Source organism: Ptiloglossa arizonensis, chromosome 7, assembly GCF_051014685.1.
Source record: "Ptiloglossa arizonensis isolate GNS036 chromosome 7, iyPtiAriz1_principal, whole genome shotgun sequence".
Taxonomy (NCBI): Eukaryota; Metazoa; Arthropoda; class Insecta; order Hymenoptera; family Colletidae; genus Ptiloglossa; species Ptiloglossa arizonensis.
Window position 1 is genome coordinate 6632450 of NC_135054.1, and position 21845 is coordinate 6654294.

The 21845-nt window shown below is 33.1% G+C and overlaps 1 protein-coding gene and 2 non-coding genes across 8 annotated transcripts in view; all 3 read left to right on the forward strand.

Annotated features, from left to right (window-relative positions):
* Window positions 1-21845, forward strand: part of LOC143149542 (uncharacterized) — a 143292-nt gene that overhangs the window by 62478 nt on the left and 58969 nt on the right. For 5 of the 6 annotated variants that reach the window (XM_076317034.1, XM_076317035.1, XM_076317041.1 and 2 more), the window contains exons 2-3: window positions 10509-10711; window positions 19421-19669. In XM_076317034.1, the coding sequence (XP_076173149.1) occupies window positions 10509-10711; window positions 19421-19669 (452 nt within the window). Of the gene's footprint in view, window positions 1-8616; window positions 8718-10508; window positions 10712-19420; window positions 19670-21845 lie in introns of those variants that run through there. The other variant, XM_076317039.1, reaches the window with a different exon arrangement.
* On the forward strand, window positions 9396-9467 carry Trnap-ugg (transfer RNA proline (anticodon UGG)). The gene has a single exon. It is a non-coding gene; the product is annotated as a tRNA-Pro (tRNA).
* On the forward strand, window positions 9767-9838 carry Trnap-ugg (transfer RNA proline (anticodon UGG)). Its single transcript has one exon. It is a non-coding gene; the product is annotated as a tRNA-Pro (tRNA).

Consider the following 21845-nt stretch of genomic DNA (forward strand, 5'->3'; position numbering starts at 1 on the left):
ACATCAGTGGCGGAAGATTTGGTTCAATGAACTTGATCATTAACAGTAGTAAACTGGCTCAATACATGGAGTGAAATACCATAGAGGATCTGTACGACAGTGATTAATTCCCAATCAAAATCATCTATGACGACTACATCGACCCCCTTCCAAATAAACCTACGCCGAAATAGGCTCTTAAAAGAATGGACTGATTCAAATACCCATTAATCGTCATCAATATGCTACAACAGAAAATAATTCATGAAATAGACCTAAATTATATTAACCAAGTTATAGAATCACTAGAACAAATCATTATTACAGCAGTATAAGAAGCCTTCGGACCAACAAAGACAAGATCCCTTAGAAAATAAAATACATCATGGTCGAATGACGAATGTTAAACTACTAGAAAGGAAAATCATCAGGCATTTAACGATACAAAAAGAACAGCCAACTATCAAGAACCTTATCGATTTCAAATACAACGAGCAAAATTTAGAAGAATAATCAAACAAACCAAAACAGAAAATCATGGCAAGTATACACATCTACTGTAACCGACCAAATTTCCACAGAAAGGGTCTGGTAAAAGATGAAATGTCTTAACGGAAATTAAATTTCTAGAATCAGCCAAATAGCCAGTACAAAAGAAATAGTTACCAATAATAGAAACATAGAGCACTACCCCATTCCACATAACTATGAAAAAATCACCCACACAGACCCTATAGTATGTAAAAAATAACTATAGAAGAACTCATCACCTGGACTGAATAACATACCAAACTTACTCTTTAAGAAACTACCAACAATCGCGATAGACTACTTCCTACCTATCTACAACTGCATACAGACTCAACACGTGTTTCCTGACAGATGGAAAGAAGCCACAGTAATCCTCATCCCCAAATCAAATAAGAGCAACACCAAGCCAGACAGCTACAGACCTATAACCCTAACAAACAAAAGATAAAATGGTTCCTAAAATCGAATAATATCTTGACAATCGAGACAAGTTATTTTGCAGTTTCGGTCACCGAGCGTACGTAATGCAAGACTGGTTCGTTGTTATTTTATCTCGCTTATTCGTAACTCGATCCCAGGCCAAGGTAAAAGTGATCAATTGCTCGAACAATAACTTCACCTTCCCCGGATAACTGAACCACTGCGGATCGGAGGTTTTCCAGTTATTTAGAGAATAAGTTGTAATAATAACTTGTAATACTTTCCGTATATTAAGTGGAACACGCTCCATATTTATGTATAAATCTTGATCAACTGATAGCAACGTTCCGATTGAACATAGGAATGATTTTGATAAATTAAGTCACCGCCGTCGAAATTTATTTATAGCGACGGTCCGAGAATAAGTGGTACTCGTTCTTGTTGCTTCAATTGTTATACCCGTTACCCCACTTCCTCCCCGGCGACCGACACATCCGGGTAAATGGGGCAAAGAGCGAGCCAAGAGTCGAGTATACATGGGTTATCTCGTCGAGATCTTTAGAATGAGGTCATGTCGATCGCAATTCATCTATCGAGCCGTTATATTTTTCATGTCGTCCCGTATGCACGACAGTTCAAATTGTGTTTACTTTTTTTTTCCCCTTTTCTTTCTCTTTACGAGGTTGGCTATACAAGTTTCTTCAGAACGGAAAACCTGTATAGTTAAATACACAGTGGATTAAAAAAGTATTCGTACACTATATTCTAAAGAAATTCCCTTAACCCTACGAGTCTGATTTTAATGAAAGTTTGTGTGCGTGTAAAGCACACTGGGCCGCAAATGATACAATTTTTTTTTTGTCGACAAAAAATGTTCTCAAGAGGATGAAATTAAAATTTGAAAATGCAACGTTTCTTCGTTTCTTTTAATAGAATTTGTCTGGGAGAAGTTTTTCACAGTTGAACGAGAGAGCACTAAAAGCTGAACAGATTTTTTCTAAGAAAATTTTTATCGTATTTCGCACGGTTACAAAGTTATAAAGAAAATGATAGTCTTTGCAAGCTCTTCGATCGTCTGAAATCGATTTCTCTTCGATTTTTCAAATACAATCTCGTAATAGTGCGAAATGGAAACTTTTCATATGAAAAATTTTCAACTCTTAGTATTTTGTCATTCTGTTGCATTAAAAAATTAAAAAAGAACATTAAAACTTTCGAGACTTGCTTAAAGAAATTTCCCGTGGACAAGAAACATTTCTCTATACATTATTGTGCTCTACATGCACACGAACTTTCATTAGCATCAATATTACAGATGAATGTAAGAAGAATTGCCTTATAATATAATGTACGAATCTAAAAAGAATTTCCTTATAGTATAGTGTACGAATATTTTTTGGAGCTACTGTAGAAAATAGCGCATTTCCGTTGAATCCTGAATTATTGTGTCATGTATGAGAGGATCGAGCATCGTTGGTTCGTAACTATGTAGATCCGTCTAGTTACGAAACCTGTGCAAATTCTTGACGTTCGTGGTTTCCACGTATCAGCTTTTACAGTTCTTCACCAGTATGTGGTTGCATCCAAGTGTTCGCGATCGTATTTTAGTTTATGTTTTATAGATACAGATATTTTATTTTTGCAGTAGTGTATTTTCAATCGTGGACACTTTGGCTGTTAATTGTTACCATGCTCGTTATTCTCGCGCGTTTTATGATTTACGTTTTCAAAGACTGCTTATCGAATGAATAGGTATTGGGCCGTGTGTGGATTTTGCAAGTGCAGAAGAATGCGTATTATTGAAGTTTGTTGGGAGCATATATTTTTCCACGTTTGAACATACAATACGAGGTACAATAATTAAAGTGTCGCGTTTAAAGAAAACAGTACTGTGTACTGTGCAAGGGTTGTTTATTTTATGCGAAAGTAAGTTTTGCGTATTTTTGTAAACTTGAATGTAGACATCAGCGAGGTAAAATCGAGGAAGTGTTTTGGGTGAGTACTGAATACATAAGTCCGATATTGGTTCGTTCTTCGGCGAATTTTTGAAAGATAATTTAGATTATTTACAGGAAAAAAAGACTCGTTTTATTGAGTAGCGTTTACTCAATTTCACTTTCGTTTCTTGAAAATTGCGAAAAATTTCAATTAGTATAAAAATATCTTTTTACACATAGACCAGTCTCGAGTATAATAATTTCTACGAAAAATTTGAGGTTGAATAGTAATAGTACGGTAAACTCGTAATTAGTGTGTACACGTGAAATTATCCATCTAACGCAAAGTCAATTTCAACATGTATTGTGAACATGTACATACATACATCGTGACTTTTGAAAAGTATGCGCCACGTACATCTTTCACGAGAATCAGTTCAATATACAGACACGTACATCGTATTACCCAAGTTATTAACACTAGAGGATCAGAGAAGATATTATTCATCGTTCGTGTCTAATACGTAGTGGCTTTATTTAATTTCAGTCCTGTCTTGAAATCATTTTTATATTCAACGGGTATAAAAATTCAATCAGTCAGGATCGATAACGAAAACTTAATTCTCAATCGACTGCAATTAACGTACAAATTTTGTTTTTTTAGAAGCACGGATGTAGAGAAGTTATCTCTCATTTTTGAAGGAAGCGCCTTTCGAAAAGTTTAGAAAGCGCCGCTCTATCTTTTCTTTAAAAGATATTGCAAATAGGAGGATTCAGTGAATGGCGGAGATTTTCTCGACGCAAACCGCATAATGGTTGTCCACACAAAAAAATTGTGGTATTTGTTTACCTGTAACTATACAAGCGTATCGGGAAGGATTTTCGTTCTGTTTTTGTTCCTTTTTTTTTTTTTCCTTTCATACATCGACGTGGATTTAACGAGGTACCCTTTTCATTATGCGGAGCAAGAGGTCGGCTTGCTTAATGAAGAGCGGGTAGGTTGGTCGACGTTAATTGGGCGACGGAAGCTCAAAGCTCGAGAGCTTAACTCCGTCGCGCAAAACCGACGCCCCTGCTCTTTTCAAGCTCTTCGACACGAATGCCACATTGTTGATCGTCGCGGCACTGGTTCGTCGGGGTACACTGTGTGAAACTCGACGAAATTTTTCCGCGATACGGACGTTCTTTGCGTTCGCTTCTCGTCCGTTTTCATAACGGATTTTGGTTTCCTTGCGAAACAAGCTCCACACGAGAACGTAATGAAACCAGGTACATTCGTATCTCAGCGAACAATGATACTCCATCTTATCCCACTAACTTTTCCGCGAAACTTTTTAGGCTGGAAAAGCAAAGAGCAGGACTTCTCGTTAATAAGATACAGCGAATAATATTTGTGGCACACGAATCTACGAATGTTTTACACAGTACGTGGAAAATAATTTTAAACGATTCAGATAAATCTTTCTATTAAGGAATTGTCGTTTGCGATTAGTTTTATACGGTGTGTAATTTCACCGAAAGGTGATACACTTATAATGAAGTGGACGCGTTGAAATCTGTCTCTCCTTATTAACTTTGACTTGTTTTCGAAAACTATGAGTGAACTCGGAAAAGGAGAAACGGATATTAGGAGATAATTCGAGTATCGACGCCTTTTTTATCGAGGCATCCACTTTTTCAATGAATGTTATTAGAATACGGGAAGGAATCCAGGAAAAGAGAAGTTGTTTTTTGTCCTTAAGATCGAATTTTACAAGTTTTTGAATATCCAATAGAAAGTTTACTACTCAACGCTTAGATTGTTTAAAAGCAATGGTACTTTTGATTGCTATGTATTCCGATGAAAAAACTGATAAATGGTTATGTAAACCTAATAAGAATGAATAGTTTGAATCCGTTGAAGGGCAAACTGCCCCAAAAATTACGGACCTTCTTATTTTTGCTGCCATCGGTAAACAACGAGATAGAATTAGGAATACCTATTGAAAAATAATCTAGAAAAGCTATATTAAAATCGTACGAGTTCTTAAGAAGGTCCAGCTTATATCAGTGCTTACTTCAATCACGAAACGCAGTACATTATAATTGATTAAACGATTAATTGAAAGAGTACAGTTGTTTTCAGATATGAACATCAATTTAACTTGAGAGTACAGTGTGTGATTTTTCTCTTAAGTCTTTCCGACTAAAGGTCCTAGAAAACGTGTCTATTAGACTATACAGAATTGATTATCTGTTCGATAGATTTTTAATAAAGAACTTGTTACATAAGAATTTGACTCTTTATCGAAGCAAATAGTATTTGGACTCCTCTAAGAGAACATTATTAGGGGTACTGTTTCTGTATCTTAATGTGGTACGTAAAGCTGCAAACCGAATTCTTTTAATTCTTAGTATATGATGCTCAAATTTAGGAAAATAAATGAAAAACTTGTAATCAATGAGCAAACGAATGACCTGTTTTACAGGGTAACCAATATGGGCATTGTAACATTTTAGCTCCCTATCTTATATAGTTTATAAATTTCAAGATATTCAGTCTATTAAAATATTTGTTACGGATATTTTTAACACGGTCATTGAATTTAAGCTGGCTTCAAAAAGGTTTCAAAAAAGTGGATCGAGGCATTTGATTTAATTATACAATTTTTAATTTTAATAGAGCAAGTACCTAGGGCAAATCTTGCTTTCGTTGAAGTAGATCAAAATAGTTTCTTTGGAAGTCAAGGAAAATCGAAGAGAATCAAGTTTAGGATACTAGGAATAGTATCCTCTCGTCGATAAAGAACACTGTCCTTTCGGGAAGAAAGAAATGTGTTGTTCAAAAAAATTTCATCGAGTAGATCAAATTAAATAAGTTTAATTATAATATAAAGTAGTGTACAATTTTGATCAGATATTGGCGTGGTCATAATGCTACAACTATTAAGGGCTAGATTAAATTTGTAAAGGTCAAATGAGAAACTAAGTAACTGGTTTCTTTTGCAATTAACTGAATAAGGAAATCAGGTATGCAGGTTAGTAGGAATCCAACAGGAGCTAGTCTTGTTGATTGCGTCCTCTGTTTTACTTATACGATCCGAGACGCTACCTCCGTTGAATTCAACATTGGTCCAAATACACGATGCATCTACATTCGGGTTAATCGATTAGGCTACGCGAGTAACTTCACATTTTAAAAGATGCTTTTCTAAGGTAGATGAGTTTGGCACATTCTTGGTTCCAGAGCACTGTGTTCCCGTGTTTCTTACTATTTGCAACTCTTTTAGTGGAAGTACTTTTTATAACAGTCTCAATTATTGAATTAGTAAATAAATAATATTTATCGACAGTTTCTAATAAATCGTATAAGCGACTGGTGTGGTTCGGTAGACATGGATTTATCTACAATACATTTGGAGTCGAAGAGCCTCACTGGAGTAAGTATGCTACAATTTTTAGCCGGAATATCGAAAGATTAACTATAAATAAACACACGCAAAAAAAAAAAATCGATTTTTCCAAAGTTCTGGACTAGAATTCATCCTTAAACGTGCACGACGTTTGATACAACATTGGTTATTTCAACGCGATTTGTCAAAATAATTTTAAATCTGTTTAGACTGTTGGTTAACTACAATTTCGTAATGCTATGGAAGGTTGACTTTCGACATGATTAATCAACCGTCGGAACTAGCGAGACCGATGGAATGCGCAGTTTGTCGGCTCGGTGGCCCGCAAAGGGCATCTGCGCTAATTAACTTTCCTCCACAAAGATGTACCATAGTCGTCTCTGGCTTGACGATAGAATGAGCAGGCACGGCTATGCAACGTTAGGCCGATTCAATTACTCGGACCCGTAAACACTGCACTTCTAGCCAACGAACATTTAACAATTTCACGCTATTTTCCACTGCCGTCTTTGTCTTGTAGACACAATTGCGCGTGTTGATTTCGAAAGTATAAATCTTCAAATTCGAGGCCTACTTTTTCCAGCCAAACATGCTCGACTTCTTCCAACATAGTCCGAGGTAAAGATGAGTGAAATTTTTCTTTCATTCTGTTTTATTTCAAGTCATTTTGTAATGACATACTATGGGATATATGAATTAGTTCCTTGAGATTGGTGAATCGTTGAATCGGTTAATTATACGAGGTTTATAATGTTTCTTCTAGAATTCGTAATGTTTTGTTGTGTGATTCTGTGTTACGTTGCTGTTGGATAGTTCTTGATTGGTTGAGTCTTTTTTCTTGTTTCTTTGTATTTTTGATATTCCGTTAGAATACATATGTTCGTTCTATTAGGTCGTCCCATAAGTTCGTGTTAATCACTAGAGTCCTGTTAAAAACAGCTGACGTTTTAAGACGTTTGAGCAGCAGTAAATGGATTTTCATTCATTACAGTATTGTGTAATTAATACGATTCAGTTACGCATTTAGTTACGTAATTATGTGGGATATCATTACATAAGATGGAACACGATCTTTTGTAGGAACAAATGGTTTCATAAATATCTTATGTTCTACGATTACATTCAGTAAGAATTTAAAATAAATTCTTGAACATTAAAAGATTTAATATCGTGTATTGCTTTTCTAGTTTTTAGAAACGTTTTCGTAAAATTTTAGCCTCTTCGCTCCAATGATTCTCGTACCGAAATGTACAATGAGGTATTAAAAAAATGAAAGAAGAAACGAGTATTTAACACAATTAATGTTAACGTATATAATAATATTTAAATCTCTTTAATTCAATATCGGTATGCCATCTTTAAAAAAGTACTAACATGATTTTAATTCTTTTTGTTTGCATATCGTATACTAAGAAAATGCATGAATTTCCAAAATATTCATATTGTACGTCAGGTTGTAAAAATTGTACAATGGCAATGTCATGTTTCTTTGACTAATGTTAAAAAAGTGATCGATAAATCAAGTTGAATCGTTAAATTATTGAAACATATTTGTTATTCCATTAGATTGATTATGTTATGTTTCATACTCTTCAAGGTAGTCTATGACGTACATATGTCTGCGTCAAGAGATTTACTATAATTTATAACAGTACATATGTATGTATATACATACAGTTTCGTATTCACCATTAAAGCAAATACAAAGTAATGATCCATTGTTCACCATTGTACTCATGGATAAAAGTACTTCTTATTTACGAGTATATTGTTTTCATTGTTCCCCCGAAATATTTCCATTCATACGTTTCACTTTTATTAATACTGTTAGAACGTCATGTTATTGAGTTACTGTACGTTATGGAACGTGAAATATTTAACACTTTTATCGTATAGAAAATTCTTCAATTTTGCGATTGAATAGTATACAATGTTATTGATTTGTGCATCCATAATATATTTGGTAACGTCCAAAATATAAATTACTAAGCAGAACAGATAATGCAAACAGATAAGTAACCATTAATGCATTAATTTATAATTACTTGTTGAAGGTGGAAAATGTGGAGTATAATAGAATATTTTTAATCTTGCAGACACACGCTACAAAAGTTGACTGCCGTTGTGAATATTTTCAGTGACTATAAATACACTTTTAAAGGAAAATTAACGAAACTTATAAATAATTACTTTGATGTTTCAGTAGTATTAGCAAATGAATTGCGTAAAGTATAACGATAACAGTGACGAATTGAAACTCTGTAGTTAGTAGTCCGTGACACGAGCATTGGTATCTTAAATAGATGATAACTGCAAAAGACAGACACCAGTGTTGGTGTATCATCTGACCTGGTAAAGCTAGACGCAATGCTAGCAGAACGTCGTAATACTTTTCCAAAAGAACACGGTTTATACCCGGAAGTATTAAGCAGTAAATATGTTATATGTGTAGAAAGTTGTATGTATATCTCCATTTCTTAAGCATTATAATGTATTACAGTTAACTGTTATTCATATGAAACACTATTACATTTAATATGACACGAAATTATATCAAAGTTCTGTGAAGGACAGAAAAGTTCTTGAAACCAGCTTAAAAAATTTTAAAGCAGGGACAATTTCCTTTTAATAATTAATTTTCATTACTTGGAAATCATTATAATACAATACTATGTCTATATAATACTCATATAATAGTTAGGATTTTTCATTGAGACTCATGTGTTATTTTTTGTATTCATTGTTTTAGTTGTTCATAAAGTAAATTAACAACGTCGTTTTTACATTGTTTCTAGCAGATGGAAATACTAAAATGTAAATTTTATTGTCCCAAATATTATTGAAAGGTGGAATTGATTAAATGCACAAAGCGCACTAAGTATTACATTAATATGTATATAACAAGTACTTACAAATACGTATGTATATGCGTTTTCTTTAGAAGTTTAATAATAATTATTGGCTATGGTAGTATAAGATATTTGTAAAAATGTATTTTGTGAAATATTGTTCGTTAATTACTCAAAGTATTACTTCAATACACTTTTAAATATGTAAATAAAAAAAAATTATATTTTATTGTGATAAAATTGAGGCTAGATACATATCATTATAGTTTTGCTCACTTTAAATCAGCGGCTCAGTGGTCTAGGGGCATGATTCTCGCTTTGGGTGCGAGAGGTCCCGGGTTCAAATCCCGGCTGAGCCCTGGGTTTTTTTTGGTTATAAAAAAAATATTATGTAAGTACTTTCTAACAATAATAGATATCGTATTTTTAATTTTTAGAACATTTTTTTTTAAATAAATAAGCACATCATGGAGGTGTTATTAATGAAAAAAGAAAAAATAAATAAAATATTTTTGTCTTTTATAGTTGTCAATTACATATTCGTACATCAATTAATTGTTTTCATCGAATTAAACAAAGTATACAAATAAATATTTGTAAATAAGTGTTATATCAATAAACATTTGTGATTGCTCATGAAGCAATGGAAGACGTAAGCGGCTCAGTGGTCTAGGGGTATGATTCTCGCTTTGGGTGCGAGAGGTCCCGGGTTCAAATCCCGGCTGAGCCCACTTTTATTTTTTCTTTCTTTACCTAATTGTTTCATGAATATTTTATCATTATTATTCAAAGTATATATTTTCAATGTAAAGTTTTTGTAAAAATATAATGGTAATGCTTAGAAATAATAAGTATTGTCCATTTTATAATATTATATACCTATGTTTAATTTATGCGTATTCATAAGTATCTTAACGACTTTGTGATAATAAATATTTGCCTCTGCTATCTTTTGATTTCAAACTTGTAGCAAATCTCATTTCGTTCAAAACATTTATAGAAAATTATTTATAATTGTTTCGAATTGTTTCGTAGAAACGTGTATTGCATGTATTTGTATTAAAATACAAAAAGGGATATTTTATTTATCCTACACAATACTGTTATAGTAAATCATTTTCTTGCGCCAGTCTTATACATTCACACTGATAAGTTCGTTGCTTAAGAGGACAATTAGATATTTCATGTCCCTCGAATAAAATAGAATATTATAAAATATATATTTATCATTATTAAATGTTACAAAATATGGTATAATTTAACGATTTTGAATTTTCCAGTTATGAATATCCAATATTCTTCTTCCCTCTCTTGAGAAATATTTAAGCATTGTTTCACATATCTACATATCGGTTAAAACTAATCAACTAAATATATTATTTTCTTATCTATCATTTTAGGCCGAACACCATGGCGGCCGAGGAGGGTACGTTGAGCGGTGGACTCGGTGCGAAATTAAAATGTCCGACCCCCATATCACGCTTAAGGGTGGAGAAGATCGAGGGTGGCCTCATGGTAGCGGGGGTTGTAATAGCTGCGAACTGCCAGATTGCTCTTCCGGCATTTGGGTTCCTCTTTATGCTCGTCGGCGCTGTGCTCACTGGTTTGTATCTTCCTCCTTATTGTTTCTGCCTACATATATTCTGTATTGACACCATTGTGCTCTGTCGCAATTGTCTGCTAATATTGGAACGAAATAAGGAACAAAGGGTCCTTGGCGCTTGTTAATGCTATTATGCAAATGTTTTCGTATCGAGTAAACGTCGAGACGGATGCGATAATAACGCAAACTGTTCGTGTATAACTTGCTTCGATAAGAATTGTTTCAGGTAAGAAACAATGGAATATAGTTAGGGGAATACATAATACTCACATGATAATTCAGTGAAGCCTCTATTATCTGGTCCACGATAGTTCGAAGAAAAGTGTATTCAAGTAATAAAATATTTGCTTTTTCAATGTTAATCATTCGGTAATATCGATGAATACACAAGTAGTATGTAAAGAAGCGATACGATAGAGAGTAGGTACTTGATGCGCGAAAGAGTAAAGTTATCGATACTATTTTTTTATTTTTTTACTTATTTTCGATGTAAATTTAAATTTTTCTACATTATTATGTCTTTCGAAATCTTCCTAGAATTTTATTTGCACTACATGCTTTCAGAAAAATAGGAACAGTACGAATCATATGGCAAATTAGTTATATAATATTATTTTTACCGTTGTCAAATTTATTTTTGTGCTTAGTTATTTTTATACTTTTTAATCTGGGTATACTACCGGTAATTCTTATCTAGACAACCGTATACAATTTTTATACATTTTACTCTTTATTTTTGACAACTTTTTAAGTAAGTAGCACTTTCCTCTATATAATAATTTGTCTTCCATATATTTTGTTTTAGGTTTCTTGTAAAAAATTTAATTTTGTACTGAAGATGATTAAAATGATAGACTCTTAATCGTTTTTACTATGAATAAATATTAATATAAGCATTAACACTTTTCATGTTAATGACATTATTATTTATTTTATTTGGATTTTTAGATAGTGTTGTTGCTTATTTTATAATTCGTTTTCTTTACATTTTTCTTTTAATAAGCTATTCTGATGAAGTAACGACTATTTCGTAAAATTTGAAAATTTATTATTTGTAAATGAAGACACACAGCGCATTTTGTTCGAACGAATAATTAATTAATAGAAGGATACATGAAATGGGATGAACGGTTTAAAAAAATAATTGTATACGCGATCAAAAAGTGGAGCTGTTTATCTAAATTTACATCTATTTAATTTTGATTTGCGGATAATGTTTATTTCCCGAAATGCATATTTTTTATTTTTAAAAATATATTATTTGTAAAATATATTAAAACATAGAAGGAAGTATTTGCAGAGAAAACTGTTAATTCGCTTTTGTTATTTTGATTTACATTTAATATATTTCATATAAAATTCAATTTCGAATCTAGATACTTGGTAAAAAAAAGAAAGGAAAAAAAAGTTGAAACTTTCATGGGAAGAAAGTTGTTTGAAGTTTTAGGAAAAAAATATATTAAATTTTTCTTAACACTTGGTATACGAGAATATGTTTCTCCATTTTCAACGTTACAAAGTGCATCGAAATAGATAATAGAACAATTTATCCCTTCGACGAGCAGATGGCGCGAGTAAATCCTTCCAGAGACATTGGGGCGTGTAAAATGTAATTTTCGGTATATCTCGTCAGTCTGACGAGATTCCAGTAAACCAATTGGCGATTAGTGCAGTGCGCGAATTGAAAATTTATTACGAACAGTTTGAACGTTCAGTGACTTTCTGTTTTAATTGTAATTCAAACCATATATCATGCAGTACACAATACTGCATGAAATGGTAGAATAATATTAAAAGACTATATTTTAAATAATATTTCGCCATACTTAATGGATTAGGAAGTACGTACTGTGGAACAGAGATTATTATTTTTGGAAACAATTATCCAGTATTGAAAACTTAGATAATAAAATTTCTATTATTGTAAGAAATTTTAAAACTGCCAAGAAAAGTAATCTGAAACCATTGTTCGTTTAATTTAAACAGATGATTCTCGATAATTTAGCGGAAAGATTAATTAATTACGATGAAAAGCTATTAAATATTAGATAGCGTCGAGTGGAACCCGCGTAAAACAAGAAACACGCGTTTCAAGATAATAAAAACTATTGTCTATTTGCAGTTTAACATTCTATACTCATCTGACGGAAGCCTCTGACGTGTTCGTGGAATTCGATTAGTTGTACCAAATAAGAAGCCTTGTTCTAAGCTGAGCTGACAGTAAATACTTGAATGACAAAGTTATACGAAGTGAAATCGATTTCTAGGAAGTCGCTAGGACGATTCATGTATACAACGCTTAAATAAGAAACTTGTTTAGAGAGAACAGTTAACGATTGTTCGATAAATTTTGTGCACAAGAAATCGAAGGTTGACCAAGATTGTGTATTCTGCGTCTGTTTTAGCCGTTAACGTTTGCGATTCCTTTGCAATGCTGTTACAAATCTCGATGAAGTAACTACCACTTACATACATACGTAGTCGTCTACTTGTTAGTTTGCAATCGATACACCTTCGATCGATGTCACGACGCAATATCCTCTTAATCTGTCTCCCAATTTGATCGTAAGTTTTCAAATAATCACGATACATCTACAAAATTAACGTTTCGATGAGCAATTTATCGATGATATATACGTATATTGGTAAAATAATTTCTCTTCGCCATACCTTTTATTATTTTCATTTACAAACTTACTACTATCCAGGGAGGATCTGAAAACCGATATATACGATTTGGAGAACCGATTGTTCAGGTCGTACTATATTTTGCACTATATTATAAAAAGGTTTAAACTCAAGCTTAAGAATAAACATATTGGTAAAAGATGTAACGCGTACCTAGTAACAAGTATTTCTAAAATTGAGTTACAATTTTCTATATTAATTTGCGCAGAAATTAGTATCGAATAGAAAATACGAGTAAAATATCCGAAATGTTACCAATTCTCTATTCCAGTAATGCGACACGTCAAAATCGTCAAAAAATAGTTAAATGTCACGGGTCGATATAAATGACATACGAGTATTTTGAAAACTTTCGAAGGAAAAATGATTCGTCCCTGAAAAAGTTAACGAAAATTGGAAATAAACTCAGCTAGACGTAGAAACTTATCAACGAGGAAGGTTCTTCGATATTCAACGTGTACCTCTTATGTACACCAAGAATAATGATGATGAAATTCGTGAAACGTAGAGCCCATATAACGTTTATCTCGAAACATCAACCGGTTGTTCTGCTGTGCTCGTTACGTTGAACCATTTGAGAAGCACTATTTTTCGAGGTGATCGAACTCGACGATGGCAATGTAGCGTTTATGTCACGATGCCGAAGAAGAAAATGCAGAGAGAAAAGAAATGCGACGAAAGAAAGGCAAGGCTCGGCTGTTCACCAACAGGCAACAGCTGGCCGTTTACTTGTTGGCCACGGTTTCTCGGATACGGGTCTGGACCGTTGTTACCAACCGATTTATCAAAACCGGTCAGTCCTTCCCAACCTTCGTCGCCATTCTTTTTCTTGCCTCCGGCTCTCTCGATGGGACCGGTCCTGTAGCCCATTTCCCTTTCGTTCCCTGTCATTTGCTCCTTCTTCGCTCGTGAACGAGCTGCTCCATGTTAAATCGTGCATTGGACAATTTCAAAATTTTCAATACACCGCGAACTTGTTGATATTTAATCTCTCCGTGAACTTTTGTATACCAACGTATAGAAAAGGTCGCTGCCATTTTTCACGAAATCTCACACTGAAAAAGATTACATTTGTGTACATTCCTTTCTGCTGGCTATACTGAACATCGGTTTTTTCAATATTTTCTAACATTTAACGGATAGAATTCTTTTTCCTATATTCTACGTTATTTCTGGTGTATATTTAGAGATTTAAACGAAATCAGTAATCGGTAAGGTATATATAATATTATTTTTATTTATTTCCGATAACATCAGTATAGTTTTAAACGATTGGCGTTAGAAACGCGTTAAAATACGTAATCCGTATAGATCGTGTTGTCTCGTCAGATACAGTGAACGTCTTTGTAGCAATGTTTTTGAAATTAAAATATCGCCATTGACTTTTAACGTTATATAGAAATTTGTGATTTCTATGTATCATTACGATGAAGTTACGAGTACTTATACACGATGAACGTGTAAAATATAAATGCAGTATACTTCTTACACTAATTTCTTATTCTTTGAATCATAATGTATGTATTTCAGTGACGTAAACAGATTTGTAATATCTTCTATTATAAGGTTCGAGAACACATCTGTTATTTCTAAGAGTATTAACGTTTCATTATTTCAGATGCACAATTATTATTTTCTAAATGACTTTTGGCAATAAAGTAATGAACTTGTGCTTCAAAAATGAAAAAGAACAACATATTGCTTAAAATAGTATTTTAAAAGTGTCCAGGTTTAATATTCCTTATGAAATCCGCGGATGAGATTCGTGCAACTCAATAGTAATAAGAATTGTTTACAAATACAATAAAATATTATTTCGTTCTAACGAGTGTTAAGAAATACATTAATAATAAAAAACATAATTTTCGTTGAACTATCTCGAGCATTTCGTTTCTTATTTACGTTTTGTCATTGTAATTTGTTACCTCTTCAGGACATTGTACAAAGGTTAAAACACGATTTATAATGATCCATACGTCAATTCATTTTCCGATTAAATACAAATTTCTAAGTAGCGTGTTGTAAGCAACAAGCTAATACGTAAGTCCATTATTCATCGCGTTAATGAAAATTTCTTCCAATCGATCTTTGAAACAATCAAGTTTTTCCGCAAATAATGATCGATACTAACAATTTCAATTCAAAGGGCTTGGGAACTTCTAAGGAGGAAATTATGTTCGCGGTAGAATTCCTATTAGAGCGGTTATAAAAGTTATAAAAAGTATTCAGTTTACAAAAAGGAATCGTTTCATCGACGAATTAGTTCTCGAGCTAAAGTAGCATCTTATTGCATCGAATACAGTTCGCTCGCCTACGCGAGAGGATTCTCGTCTCGATATCGCGGACAATGAAATCGAGAACGAGACGTTACGTACGAATCTCTTAAATCGCGCCATTCTCTCAAGATTCTTCCCTTATAAAGATCGCGAGGAGAATGACTTTCTCCTGTATCTCGCAGGAAACTTTCTTTAAAACTCTCCCACATGCTTCTAAGACGTAATCAGTATCCTCAGACATCCTTCGGAAAAATACGAAAGGTAAAGTGCAGATTACTGTGACTCTCACCGCGTTGAGAGGAGACGGGGTCTCTTCGTTATTCTCTTACCGGGAGAAGTAAGATTTCATGCACTTTCTTCCGCGTTTCGAGCCCGATCTGAGTCTCGTGAGCTTCTCCAAACGAATCACGAAATCGAGGCAATCGCACGTTCATCTTGGACGAACGAGAAGCAGACTTCGCAGACACCCGGTGAAGATTTTCAGTGACTCTAGAAACTCTTTATCCCTGGGATTTTGAGATTTCCACTTGGCGTCGGTCCATGGATTTATCAAAATCGCGCGTTGATCATTTTTGTGTTTTCACGAAGAATAGCGCTCAGGTACACTTTTTCCTCTGTTGTCTTAATTGGGGATCTTTTACTCCAGAACGTTGGTGGGACAAAATATGACGATTTTTTTATTACGAGAATTTTTATCTCTCACGCTGATGATAATAGTTTCTTCTTCAAACTTTGCACACTTATTTACACGTACCATTGATTTACCAAAGAAATATATGCACCGAATTACTTCGATGAAACGTACACGTTTCTCGTGTACCTGATTTTTTCAATTTTATCGATTCGAAACGAAATAATGGCTCAATCTCGTGTAAAGTATGAGTATAATTATAGCCAAGAATACAACAAAACGGAATATTGATCGTGTTTGGCTCGATAACGGTTTGAAGAAAGATAGTGAAATAGATTTTAGAATAAAAACTTGTAGTGTAAGCGTTGCGTAAAGATTTCTTTTTATACAAGGTGGACCATGATTCATAGCATAAATGGAAACATGGGGTGTTTATGACTTGAAAATAAGCGAATATCCAGAATAACGAAATTGCATTGGAACATTATTACGTGACTACTGATACTCGTGTACAAAGATGGCAATATCAGTGGTCTGTAATGAAATCAATAACGTCAATTATTAGTTAAGTGCACGCGTACTCAACTAATTTTCAAGGATGTCTCCGATGCAATTTTGTCATTCTTGATTTTCGTCTTACTTTGGGCCATAAAATCTCCTTGGCCTCATTTGTACCAATTACGGACCACTCTGTACAGTTTTTGTATTATAGCAGATATTCATTTGACGATATTTAGAGTTTTTCGTTTCGTATGCGAATTTGAAAGCAGAATTTATCATTTTCGGTTTTCCATAAAAACATAAGTTTTTGTAGAAACGTACGGTTTTGTAAAAAATGAGGAAGTACGTGAAAACTAAAAACACTATGAAAATTTTATTTAACTTCAAAAGATAAAAGAGAGTTTTTCGAACATATATTTGCATTAAACCCGATGGTATTTAATATTTGGAAATGCTTATCAAAGTTTAAAAAAGAGCTCGACGTGCGAATTTTTGTACTCTCGACCTATTTGAGTTAAAAATCATTGGAGCATATTTTCTGAATGGGTTTCTTTTTAGAAATGCCTACAGAATCTGATACTTTGTAGCAAATTTTTCTAGAGAACGACTTTTCTATAAAAATGTAAAGATAATGTATAAAAATTTGATACGTTGGCTGGCTCCTTTTTAGTCGGTTGCTCAAACTTTCTAATGCTTTCCGTTTTTAAGTTTTTACAAAATTAAGGGCGCTAGAGGAATTCTAAATTCATAATTGGAATAAGAAACTTTATAAAAATTGCCCAGTAAATATTACAAAACATGACAAAATTTTTATTTGTTGGATTATATAGTATATGTATATGTATGATTATACGACTATATATGATCAGTAATCGTGCACCTTTTGTGTGATACTACTGTAGATTTTTATACGTATGAACTAATTATTGTTATTTATTCATTTGTTAATATTTAATTATCTTATATTACAATGTTTTGAATTTTATTATATTCCTATTTTGAAAAATGTACCTATATTATTTAATAAATAAGCTCTTTTGGAAAGTGTATAGATATTATTGATTCATAAATTTCATTAAATAGTGAAACTAGTTCTTTCCTCGATTCTTTTTTTATTACAAGATTTAGAACAATGAGACGATTAATTTTAATGTGGCAGACCTGTCAGACCTCTGCTTCATTTTACTCTTTTCATCTTTCGATTTTTGTATTCGCACGCGATTATCGTATTATTATACGAGAATTTGTTTTATATTCTTAGATTTATGATTATTTGCCTCGTGTTTTTACACTTCTAAAACAAGTTATTCATTTTGTGGCCATTTATTTCAAGTTTTTGTACAAGTTCTGATACAAGGTAACTATTAACTTTCTAACTTCCAATTCATTCATTATTACTTTTACTTTTCGCAAACTTTTTTCACATTTTAGACTTGACTTATTGTAATTTTTAATGCTCTATATCATAGTAGAATAATCCGTTTGAAAAATCATAAAAATAATTATCATATTCTGTTATTAAATATTACCGTGGTTACTAGAACTATTTAGACACTGAATTTTTCAATTATTGATTATTTGTTATTCAAACAGTAAGCTTTTGCGATTAAGTTTTTTTCTTTCCTTTCTTTTCGAAACTGATATTTTCGGAATTTTCACTTTCTTCTACTTTATACATAAATTTCTATTTTGATACTTGCTGTTCTCTCACAACAACATATCTATTTTTATTTATATTCAGTTCAATACTGTTATTTACCCGTGTATATTTATATAGTGTATTTATAAATATCTTTTCTGGCATGTATTTCTATCCAAAGAGAGTTAAAAGAATAGAAGTAAAACGTTGCAATAACCAAATCACTATAAATCACTAATGTAAATATTATCGTAATTAATTTTTCTGTAAGCTACTGCTAGAAAAGTAATAGCTATCTTTCTCAGTTTATTCAATTTTCATATTGTTGTACTTTTTCAAAAAGTATATTAAACATTAAATTCTTTCTATTTATAATTATTTTCGTTTTACAATTTATAGAATTCCAAGAACAGGCAATTACGTGTAATTTTTCTCTTGGAAAATTAATGAATTCCTGTACAATAACTACGAACCGATACAGTGAGACAAGTTCACCTCATCTTTTCCACTTCACTTATTTAATTAAAAATCTCTTTCTCACTCTCTCCTTTCGATTACTCTTTTTTTCGAGCAGGGGTATCTACAGCAAATTCAATATGATGCGTGCAACCACGAACCGTAAATGTAGCTACAAGCACTCTCGGAGATTAAATTTTGGAATATTTATAATGCAACGCCGAAAACGCTGCATTTCCGCAAGAAAGCGGCGAGAAGTGGTCGAATTACGAATCTTCGTTAAAAAGCAAGTTTTTCGGTTGGCTTGAAAATTCCCTCGTCGCATAAACGAGGTCTCGTTTAATGCAGGGGGAGGGGCTTTTGCGCTAAATGTTTCCTCGCTGGTGCGCGTGCATTGTGAAAAAGCGAGGGTTTCGAAGCGGCAAGAAGGGAAAAATTACCGCGATAAAGAGGCCGTCGGCGAGAAAATGGCTACGAGCGTAGGATTAATTTTCGTTTCGTCTGTCTGTTCGTTACAGCTGCCTCCTATCGCGGACCTGGCGAGGACGAAGACAAGGATTCGTATGCAGCCAGAATCGCGTTCACGGGGAACTCCCGGATCCTGGGGCCAATATGCATTGTGGTCGGTGCCCTTATGCTCGCCCTTGGCGTGTTACTGTGCATGCTCACTAGAAGGGCGAGAAGAAGGGAGCGCAGGGTCGGTTTCCATTGCCCTCTTCACGGGGATTTTTACCCCCTGAGTCCTGTTCAGGGTGTCAAGATGCTCGGTGAGTTGTGCTCGTTTATTAATGCTTAACACGACATGAAAGAACGTTTCACTTGTGGGTTTTGTCTTACTTTGTAGCGAATCATTGAATTTTAGCGAAATCACAAGCTCGTAATGATGTAATTAATAAATTCTTATCGATTTTCAACATATATACAATGTCAGTTTGAAACGAATTCGGATTAGTATCTTATTTTCTTGTCAACACGAATTTTTTTGTTACATTTTGGTAATATTTTTTATCGGTGCGAGTACCGGGTTATTTCCCACCGAGAATACAGTTCTTTGAAAAACTCCTGTATAATTATATTTTTTAACACTGCACTGGAAGGATACAGCTTCGAAAGGTAATCTCATCCCTTGAAGTGGAATCCTCGTTTTTCTACGAAAGTATGACGCGAATAAACGAAGATTTTAATATCAGTTTGTAGAGCGTATTTACTATACTTTGACATTTTTAATATCGAATATACGAATACAATCTGTTTGCAAGATTCGCTGAAGTATGGACTGCAATAATACAATAAAATTTTTATTTCATAGCAGTATGGTGAAATTTCGTACTAGAATCTAATCACTATAAATCGAATAATTTGAAGTCAATTTTTACTAAGGAGAACGGCAGGTGATTGTTTATTAAAAAGAAAGTATTTCATAAATTCAGTTTATTTTAATTAGTAAGCCCAAAGAAACTTACTTTCGGTAAAAAATACTACTACTTTTGCCAGCCTGAAAAATCTTATCAACGATTAATCATGAATTTTGAAATTTCCTTCTTGAGTTCGCTCCAATTTGAGTTTATTTCGAGTAGTCGATGGAGTTAAAGGTAACTGTGTTTCATTATTAGTGGACTATTGAATACATGCCTAATTAGAGGATTTATTCTGAAAATTGAATAAGAATGTGTGAAACTCGTGTGACCAATTTCAAGCCTATTTAATTGTTTTCTTTTCCCGAGTACGGTTTCGCCATGGTTTTATATTCGTACCGGGAAATTTTTCATTTACTTGTAACGTAAACGAGGCTTCGTAGTTTGTCATTTAGGTTATTAACGGTACGGATTATATTTCTCCTATATCGGTAAGATACATACCCTTTTCATTACGATCGTTATTGGCGGTTTTAATCGCTTGTTGCATAGTGGTAGTTTCGGATATTGTTCATATTATCACTCTAACCTAATCTGGTTTTAATTGTTGTGTTTAATGACTATGGTAGACCCAATTCTATTATTATTAACAAATCTAATGCTCTTTCTATTATGATATCTGCCTTGCTGCGTGAAACGACGCCGATTAAAGTTCAGCTGTAATGTACGAATACTACGAACCGTACGATACTCGATTTGTTTCAAATGGAAGCTTCAAATGTATATTCCATTTATATTTTCCTATCAGACCCAATTGTGATTCGGTGAATGTTATCGGAACAAAAAATAACATTTTTCCGTGCAACTCGCACTCTGCTATCGTACAATTGCTGTTGATTGTTTTCATATACTGGATTCAACCTAACGGTATATTTGAGTTTTGAACCACTTACGATAATTGAACAGAGAAAAAGTTATGTGTAAAACTAATTAACGTGAGATCGATACATCAAGTTATAATAATTGAACGTTATTTTGTTACGAATAACGCAAATTTACTCTGTTTTTATTAAAAGAGCGACATTCGCATAGATGGTATTCTAACGCTTTTTAATTCTATTTGATCGAATTTTGTTGCAAAAACATACCATTTTCATTCACATTTTACAAACGAACAAGCATATGGAACGTATAATGTTACGGCTCGATTAGATAGTAATGTTCTGAAAGGGTTGGAGAATACTTAGAAGACAAACATGAACAATAAAATGAATTGTATATAATAATTCAGTTTTATACTTCAGATTTAGAGTATAATTTTGATTTTGAAAATGTTAAAATAATAGAAACGGATAATAATTATTATGAAAGTTTGCTTCTTGACCACTTTACGCAATTAAAGATAACACTTAAAAAAATACTCAATAAAAGATCATTTTTATCGAACAATTTCTAGGCAATAGTTTATAATTGTTGCTATTCTGATGTACAGAAAACAGAAGATATGTTATAAAAATATTATTAGAAGTGTTATTGTACAGTCGAAACGTTAGTGACTTTGTTTCGTTTGAATCATTTAAATTTATAT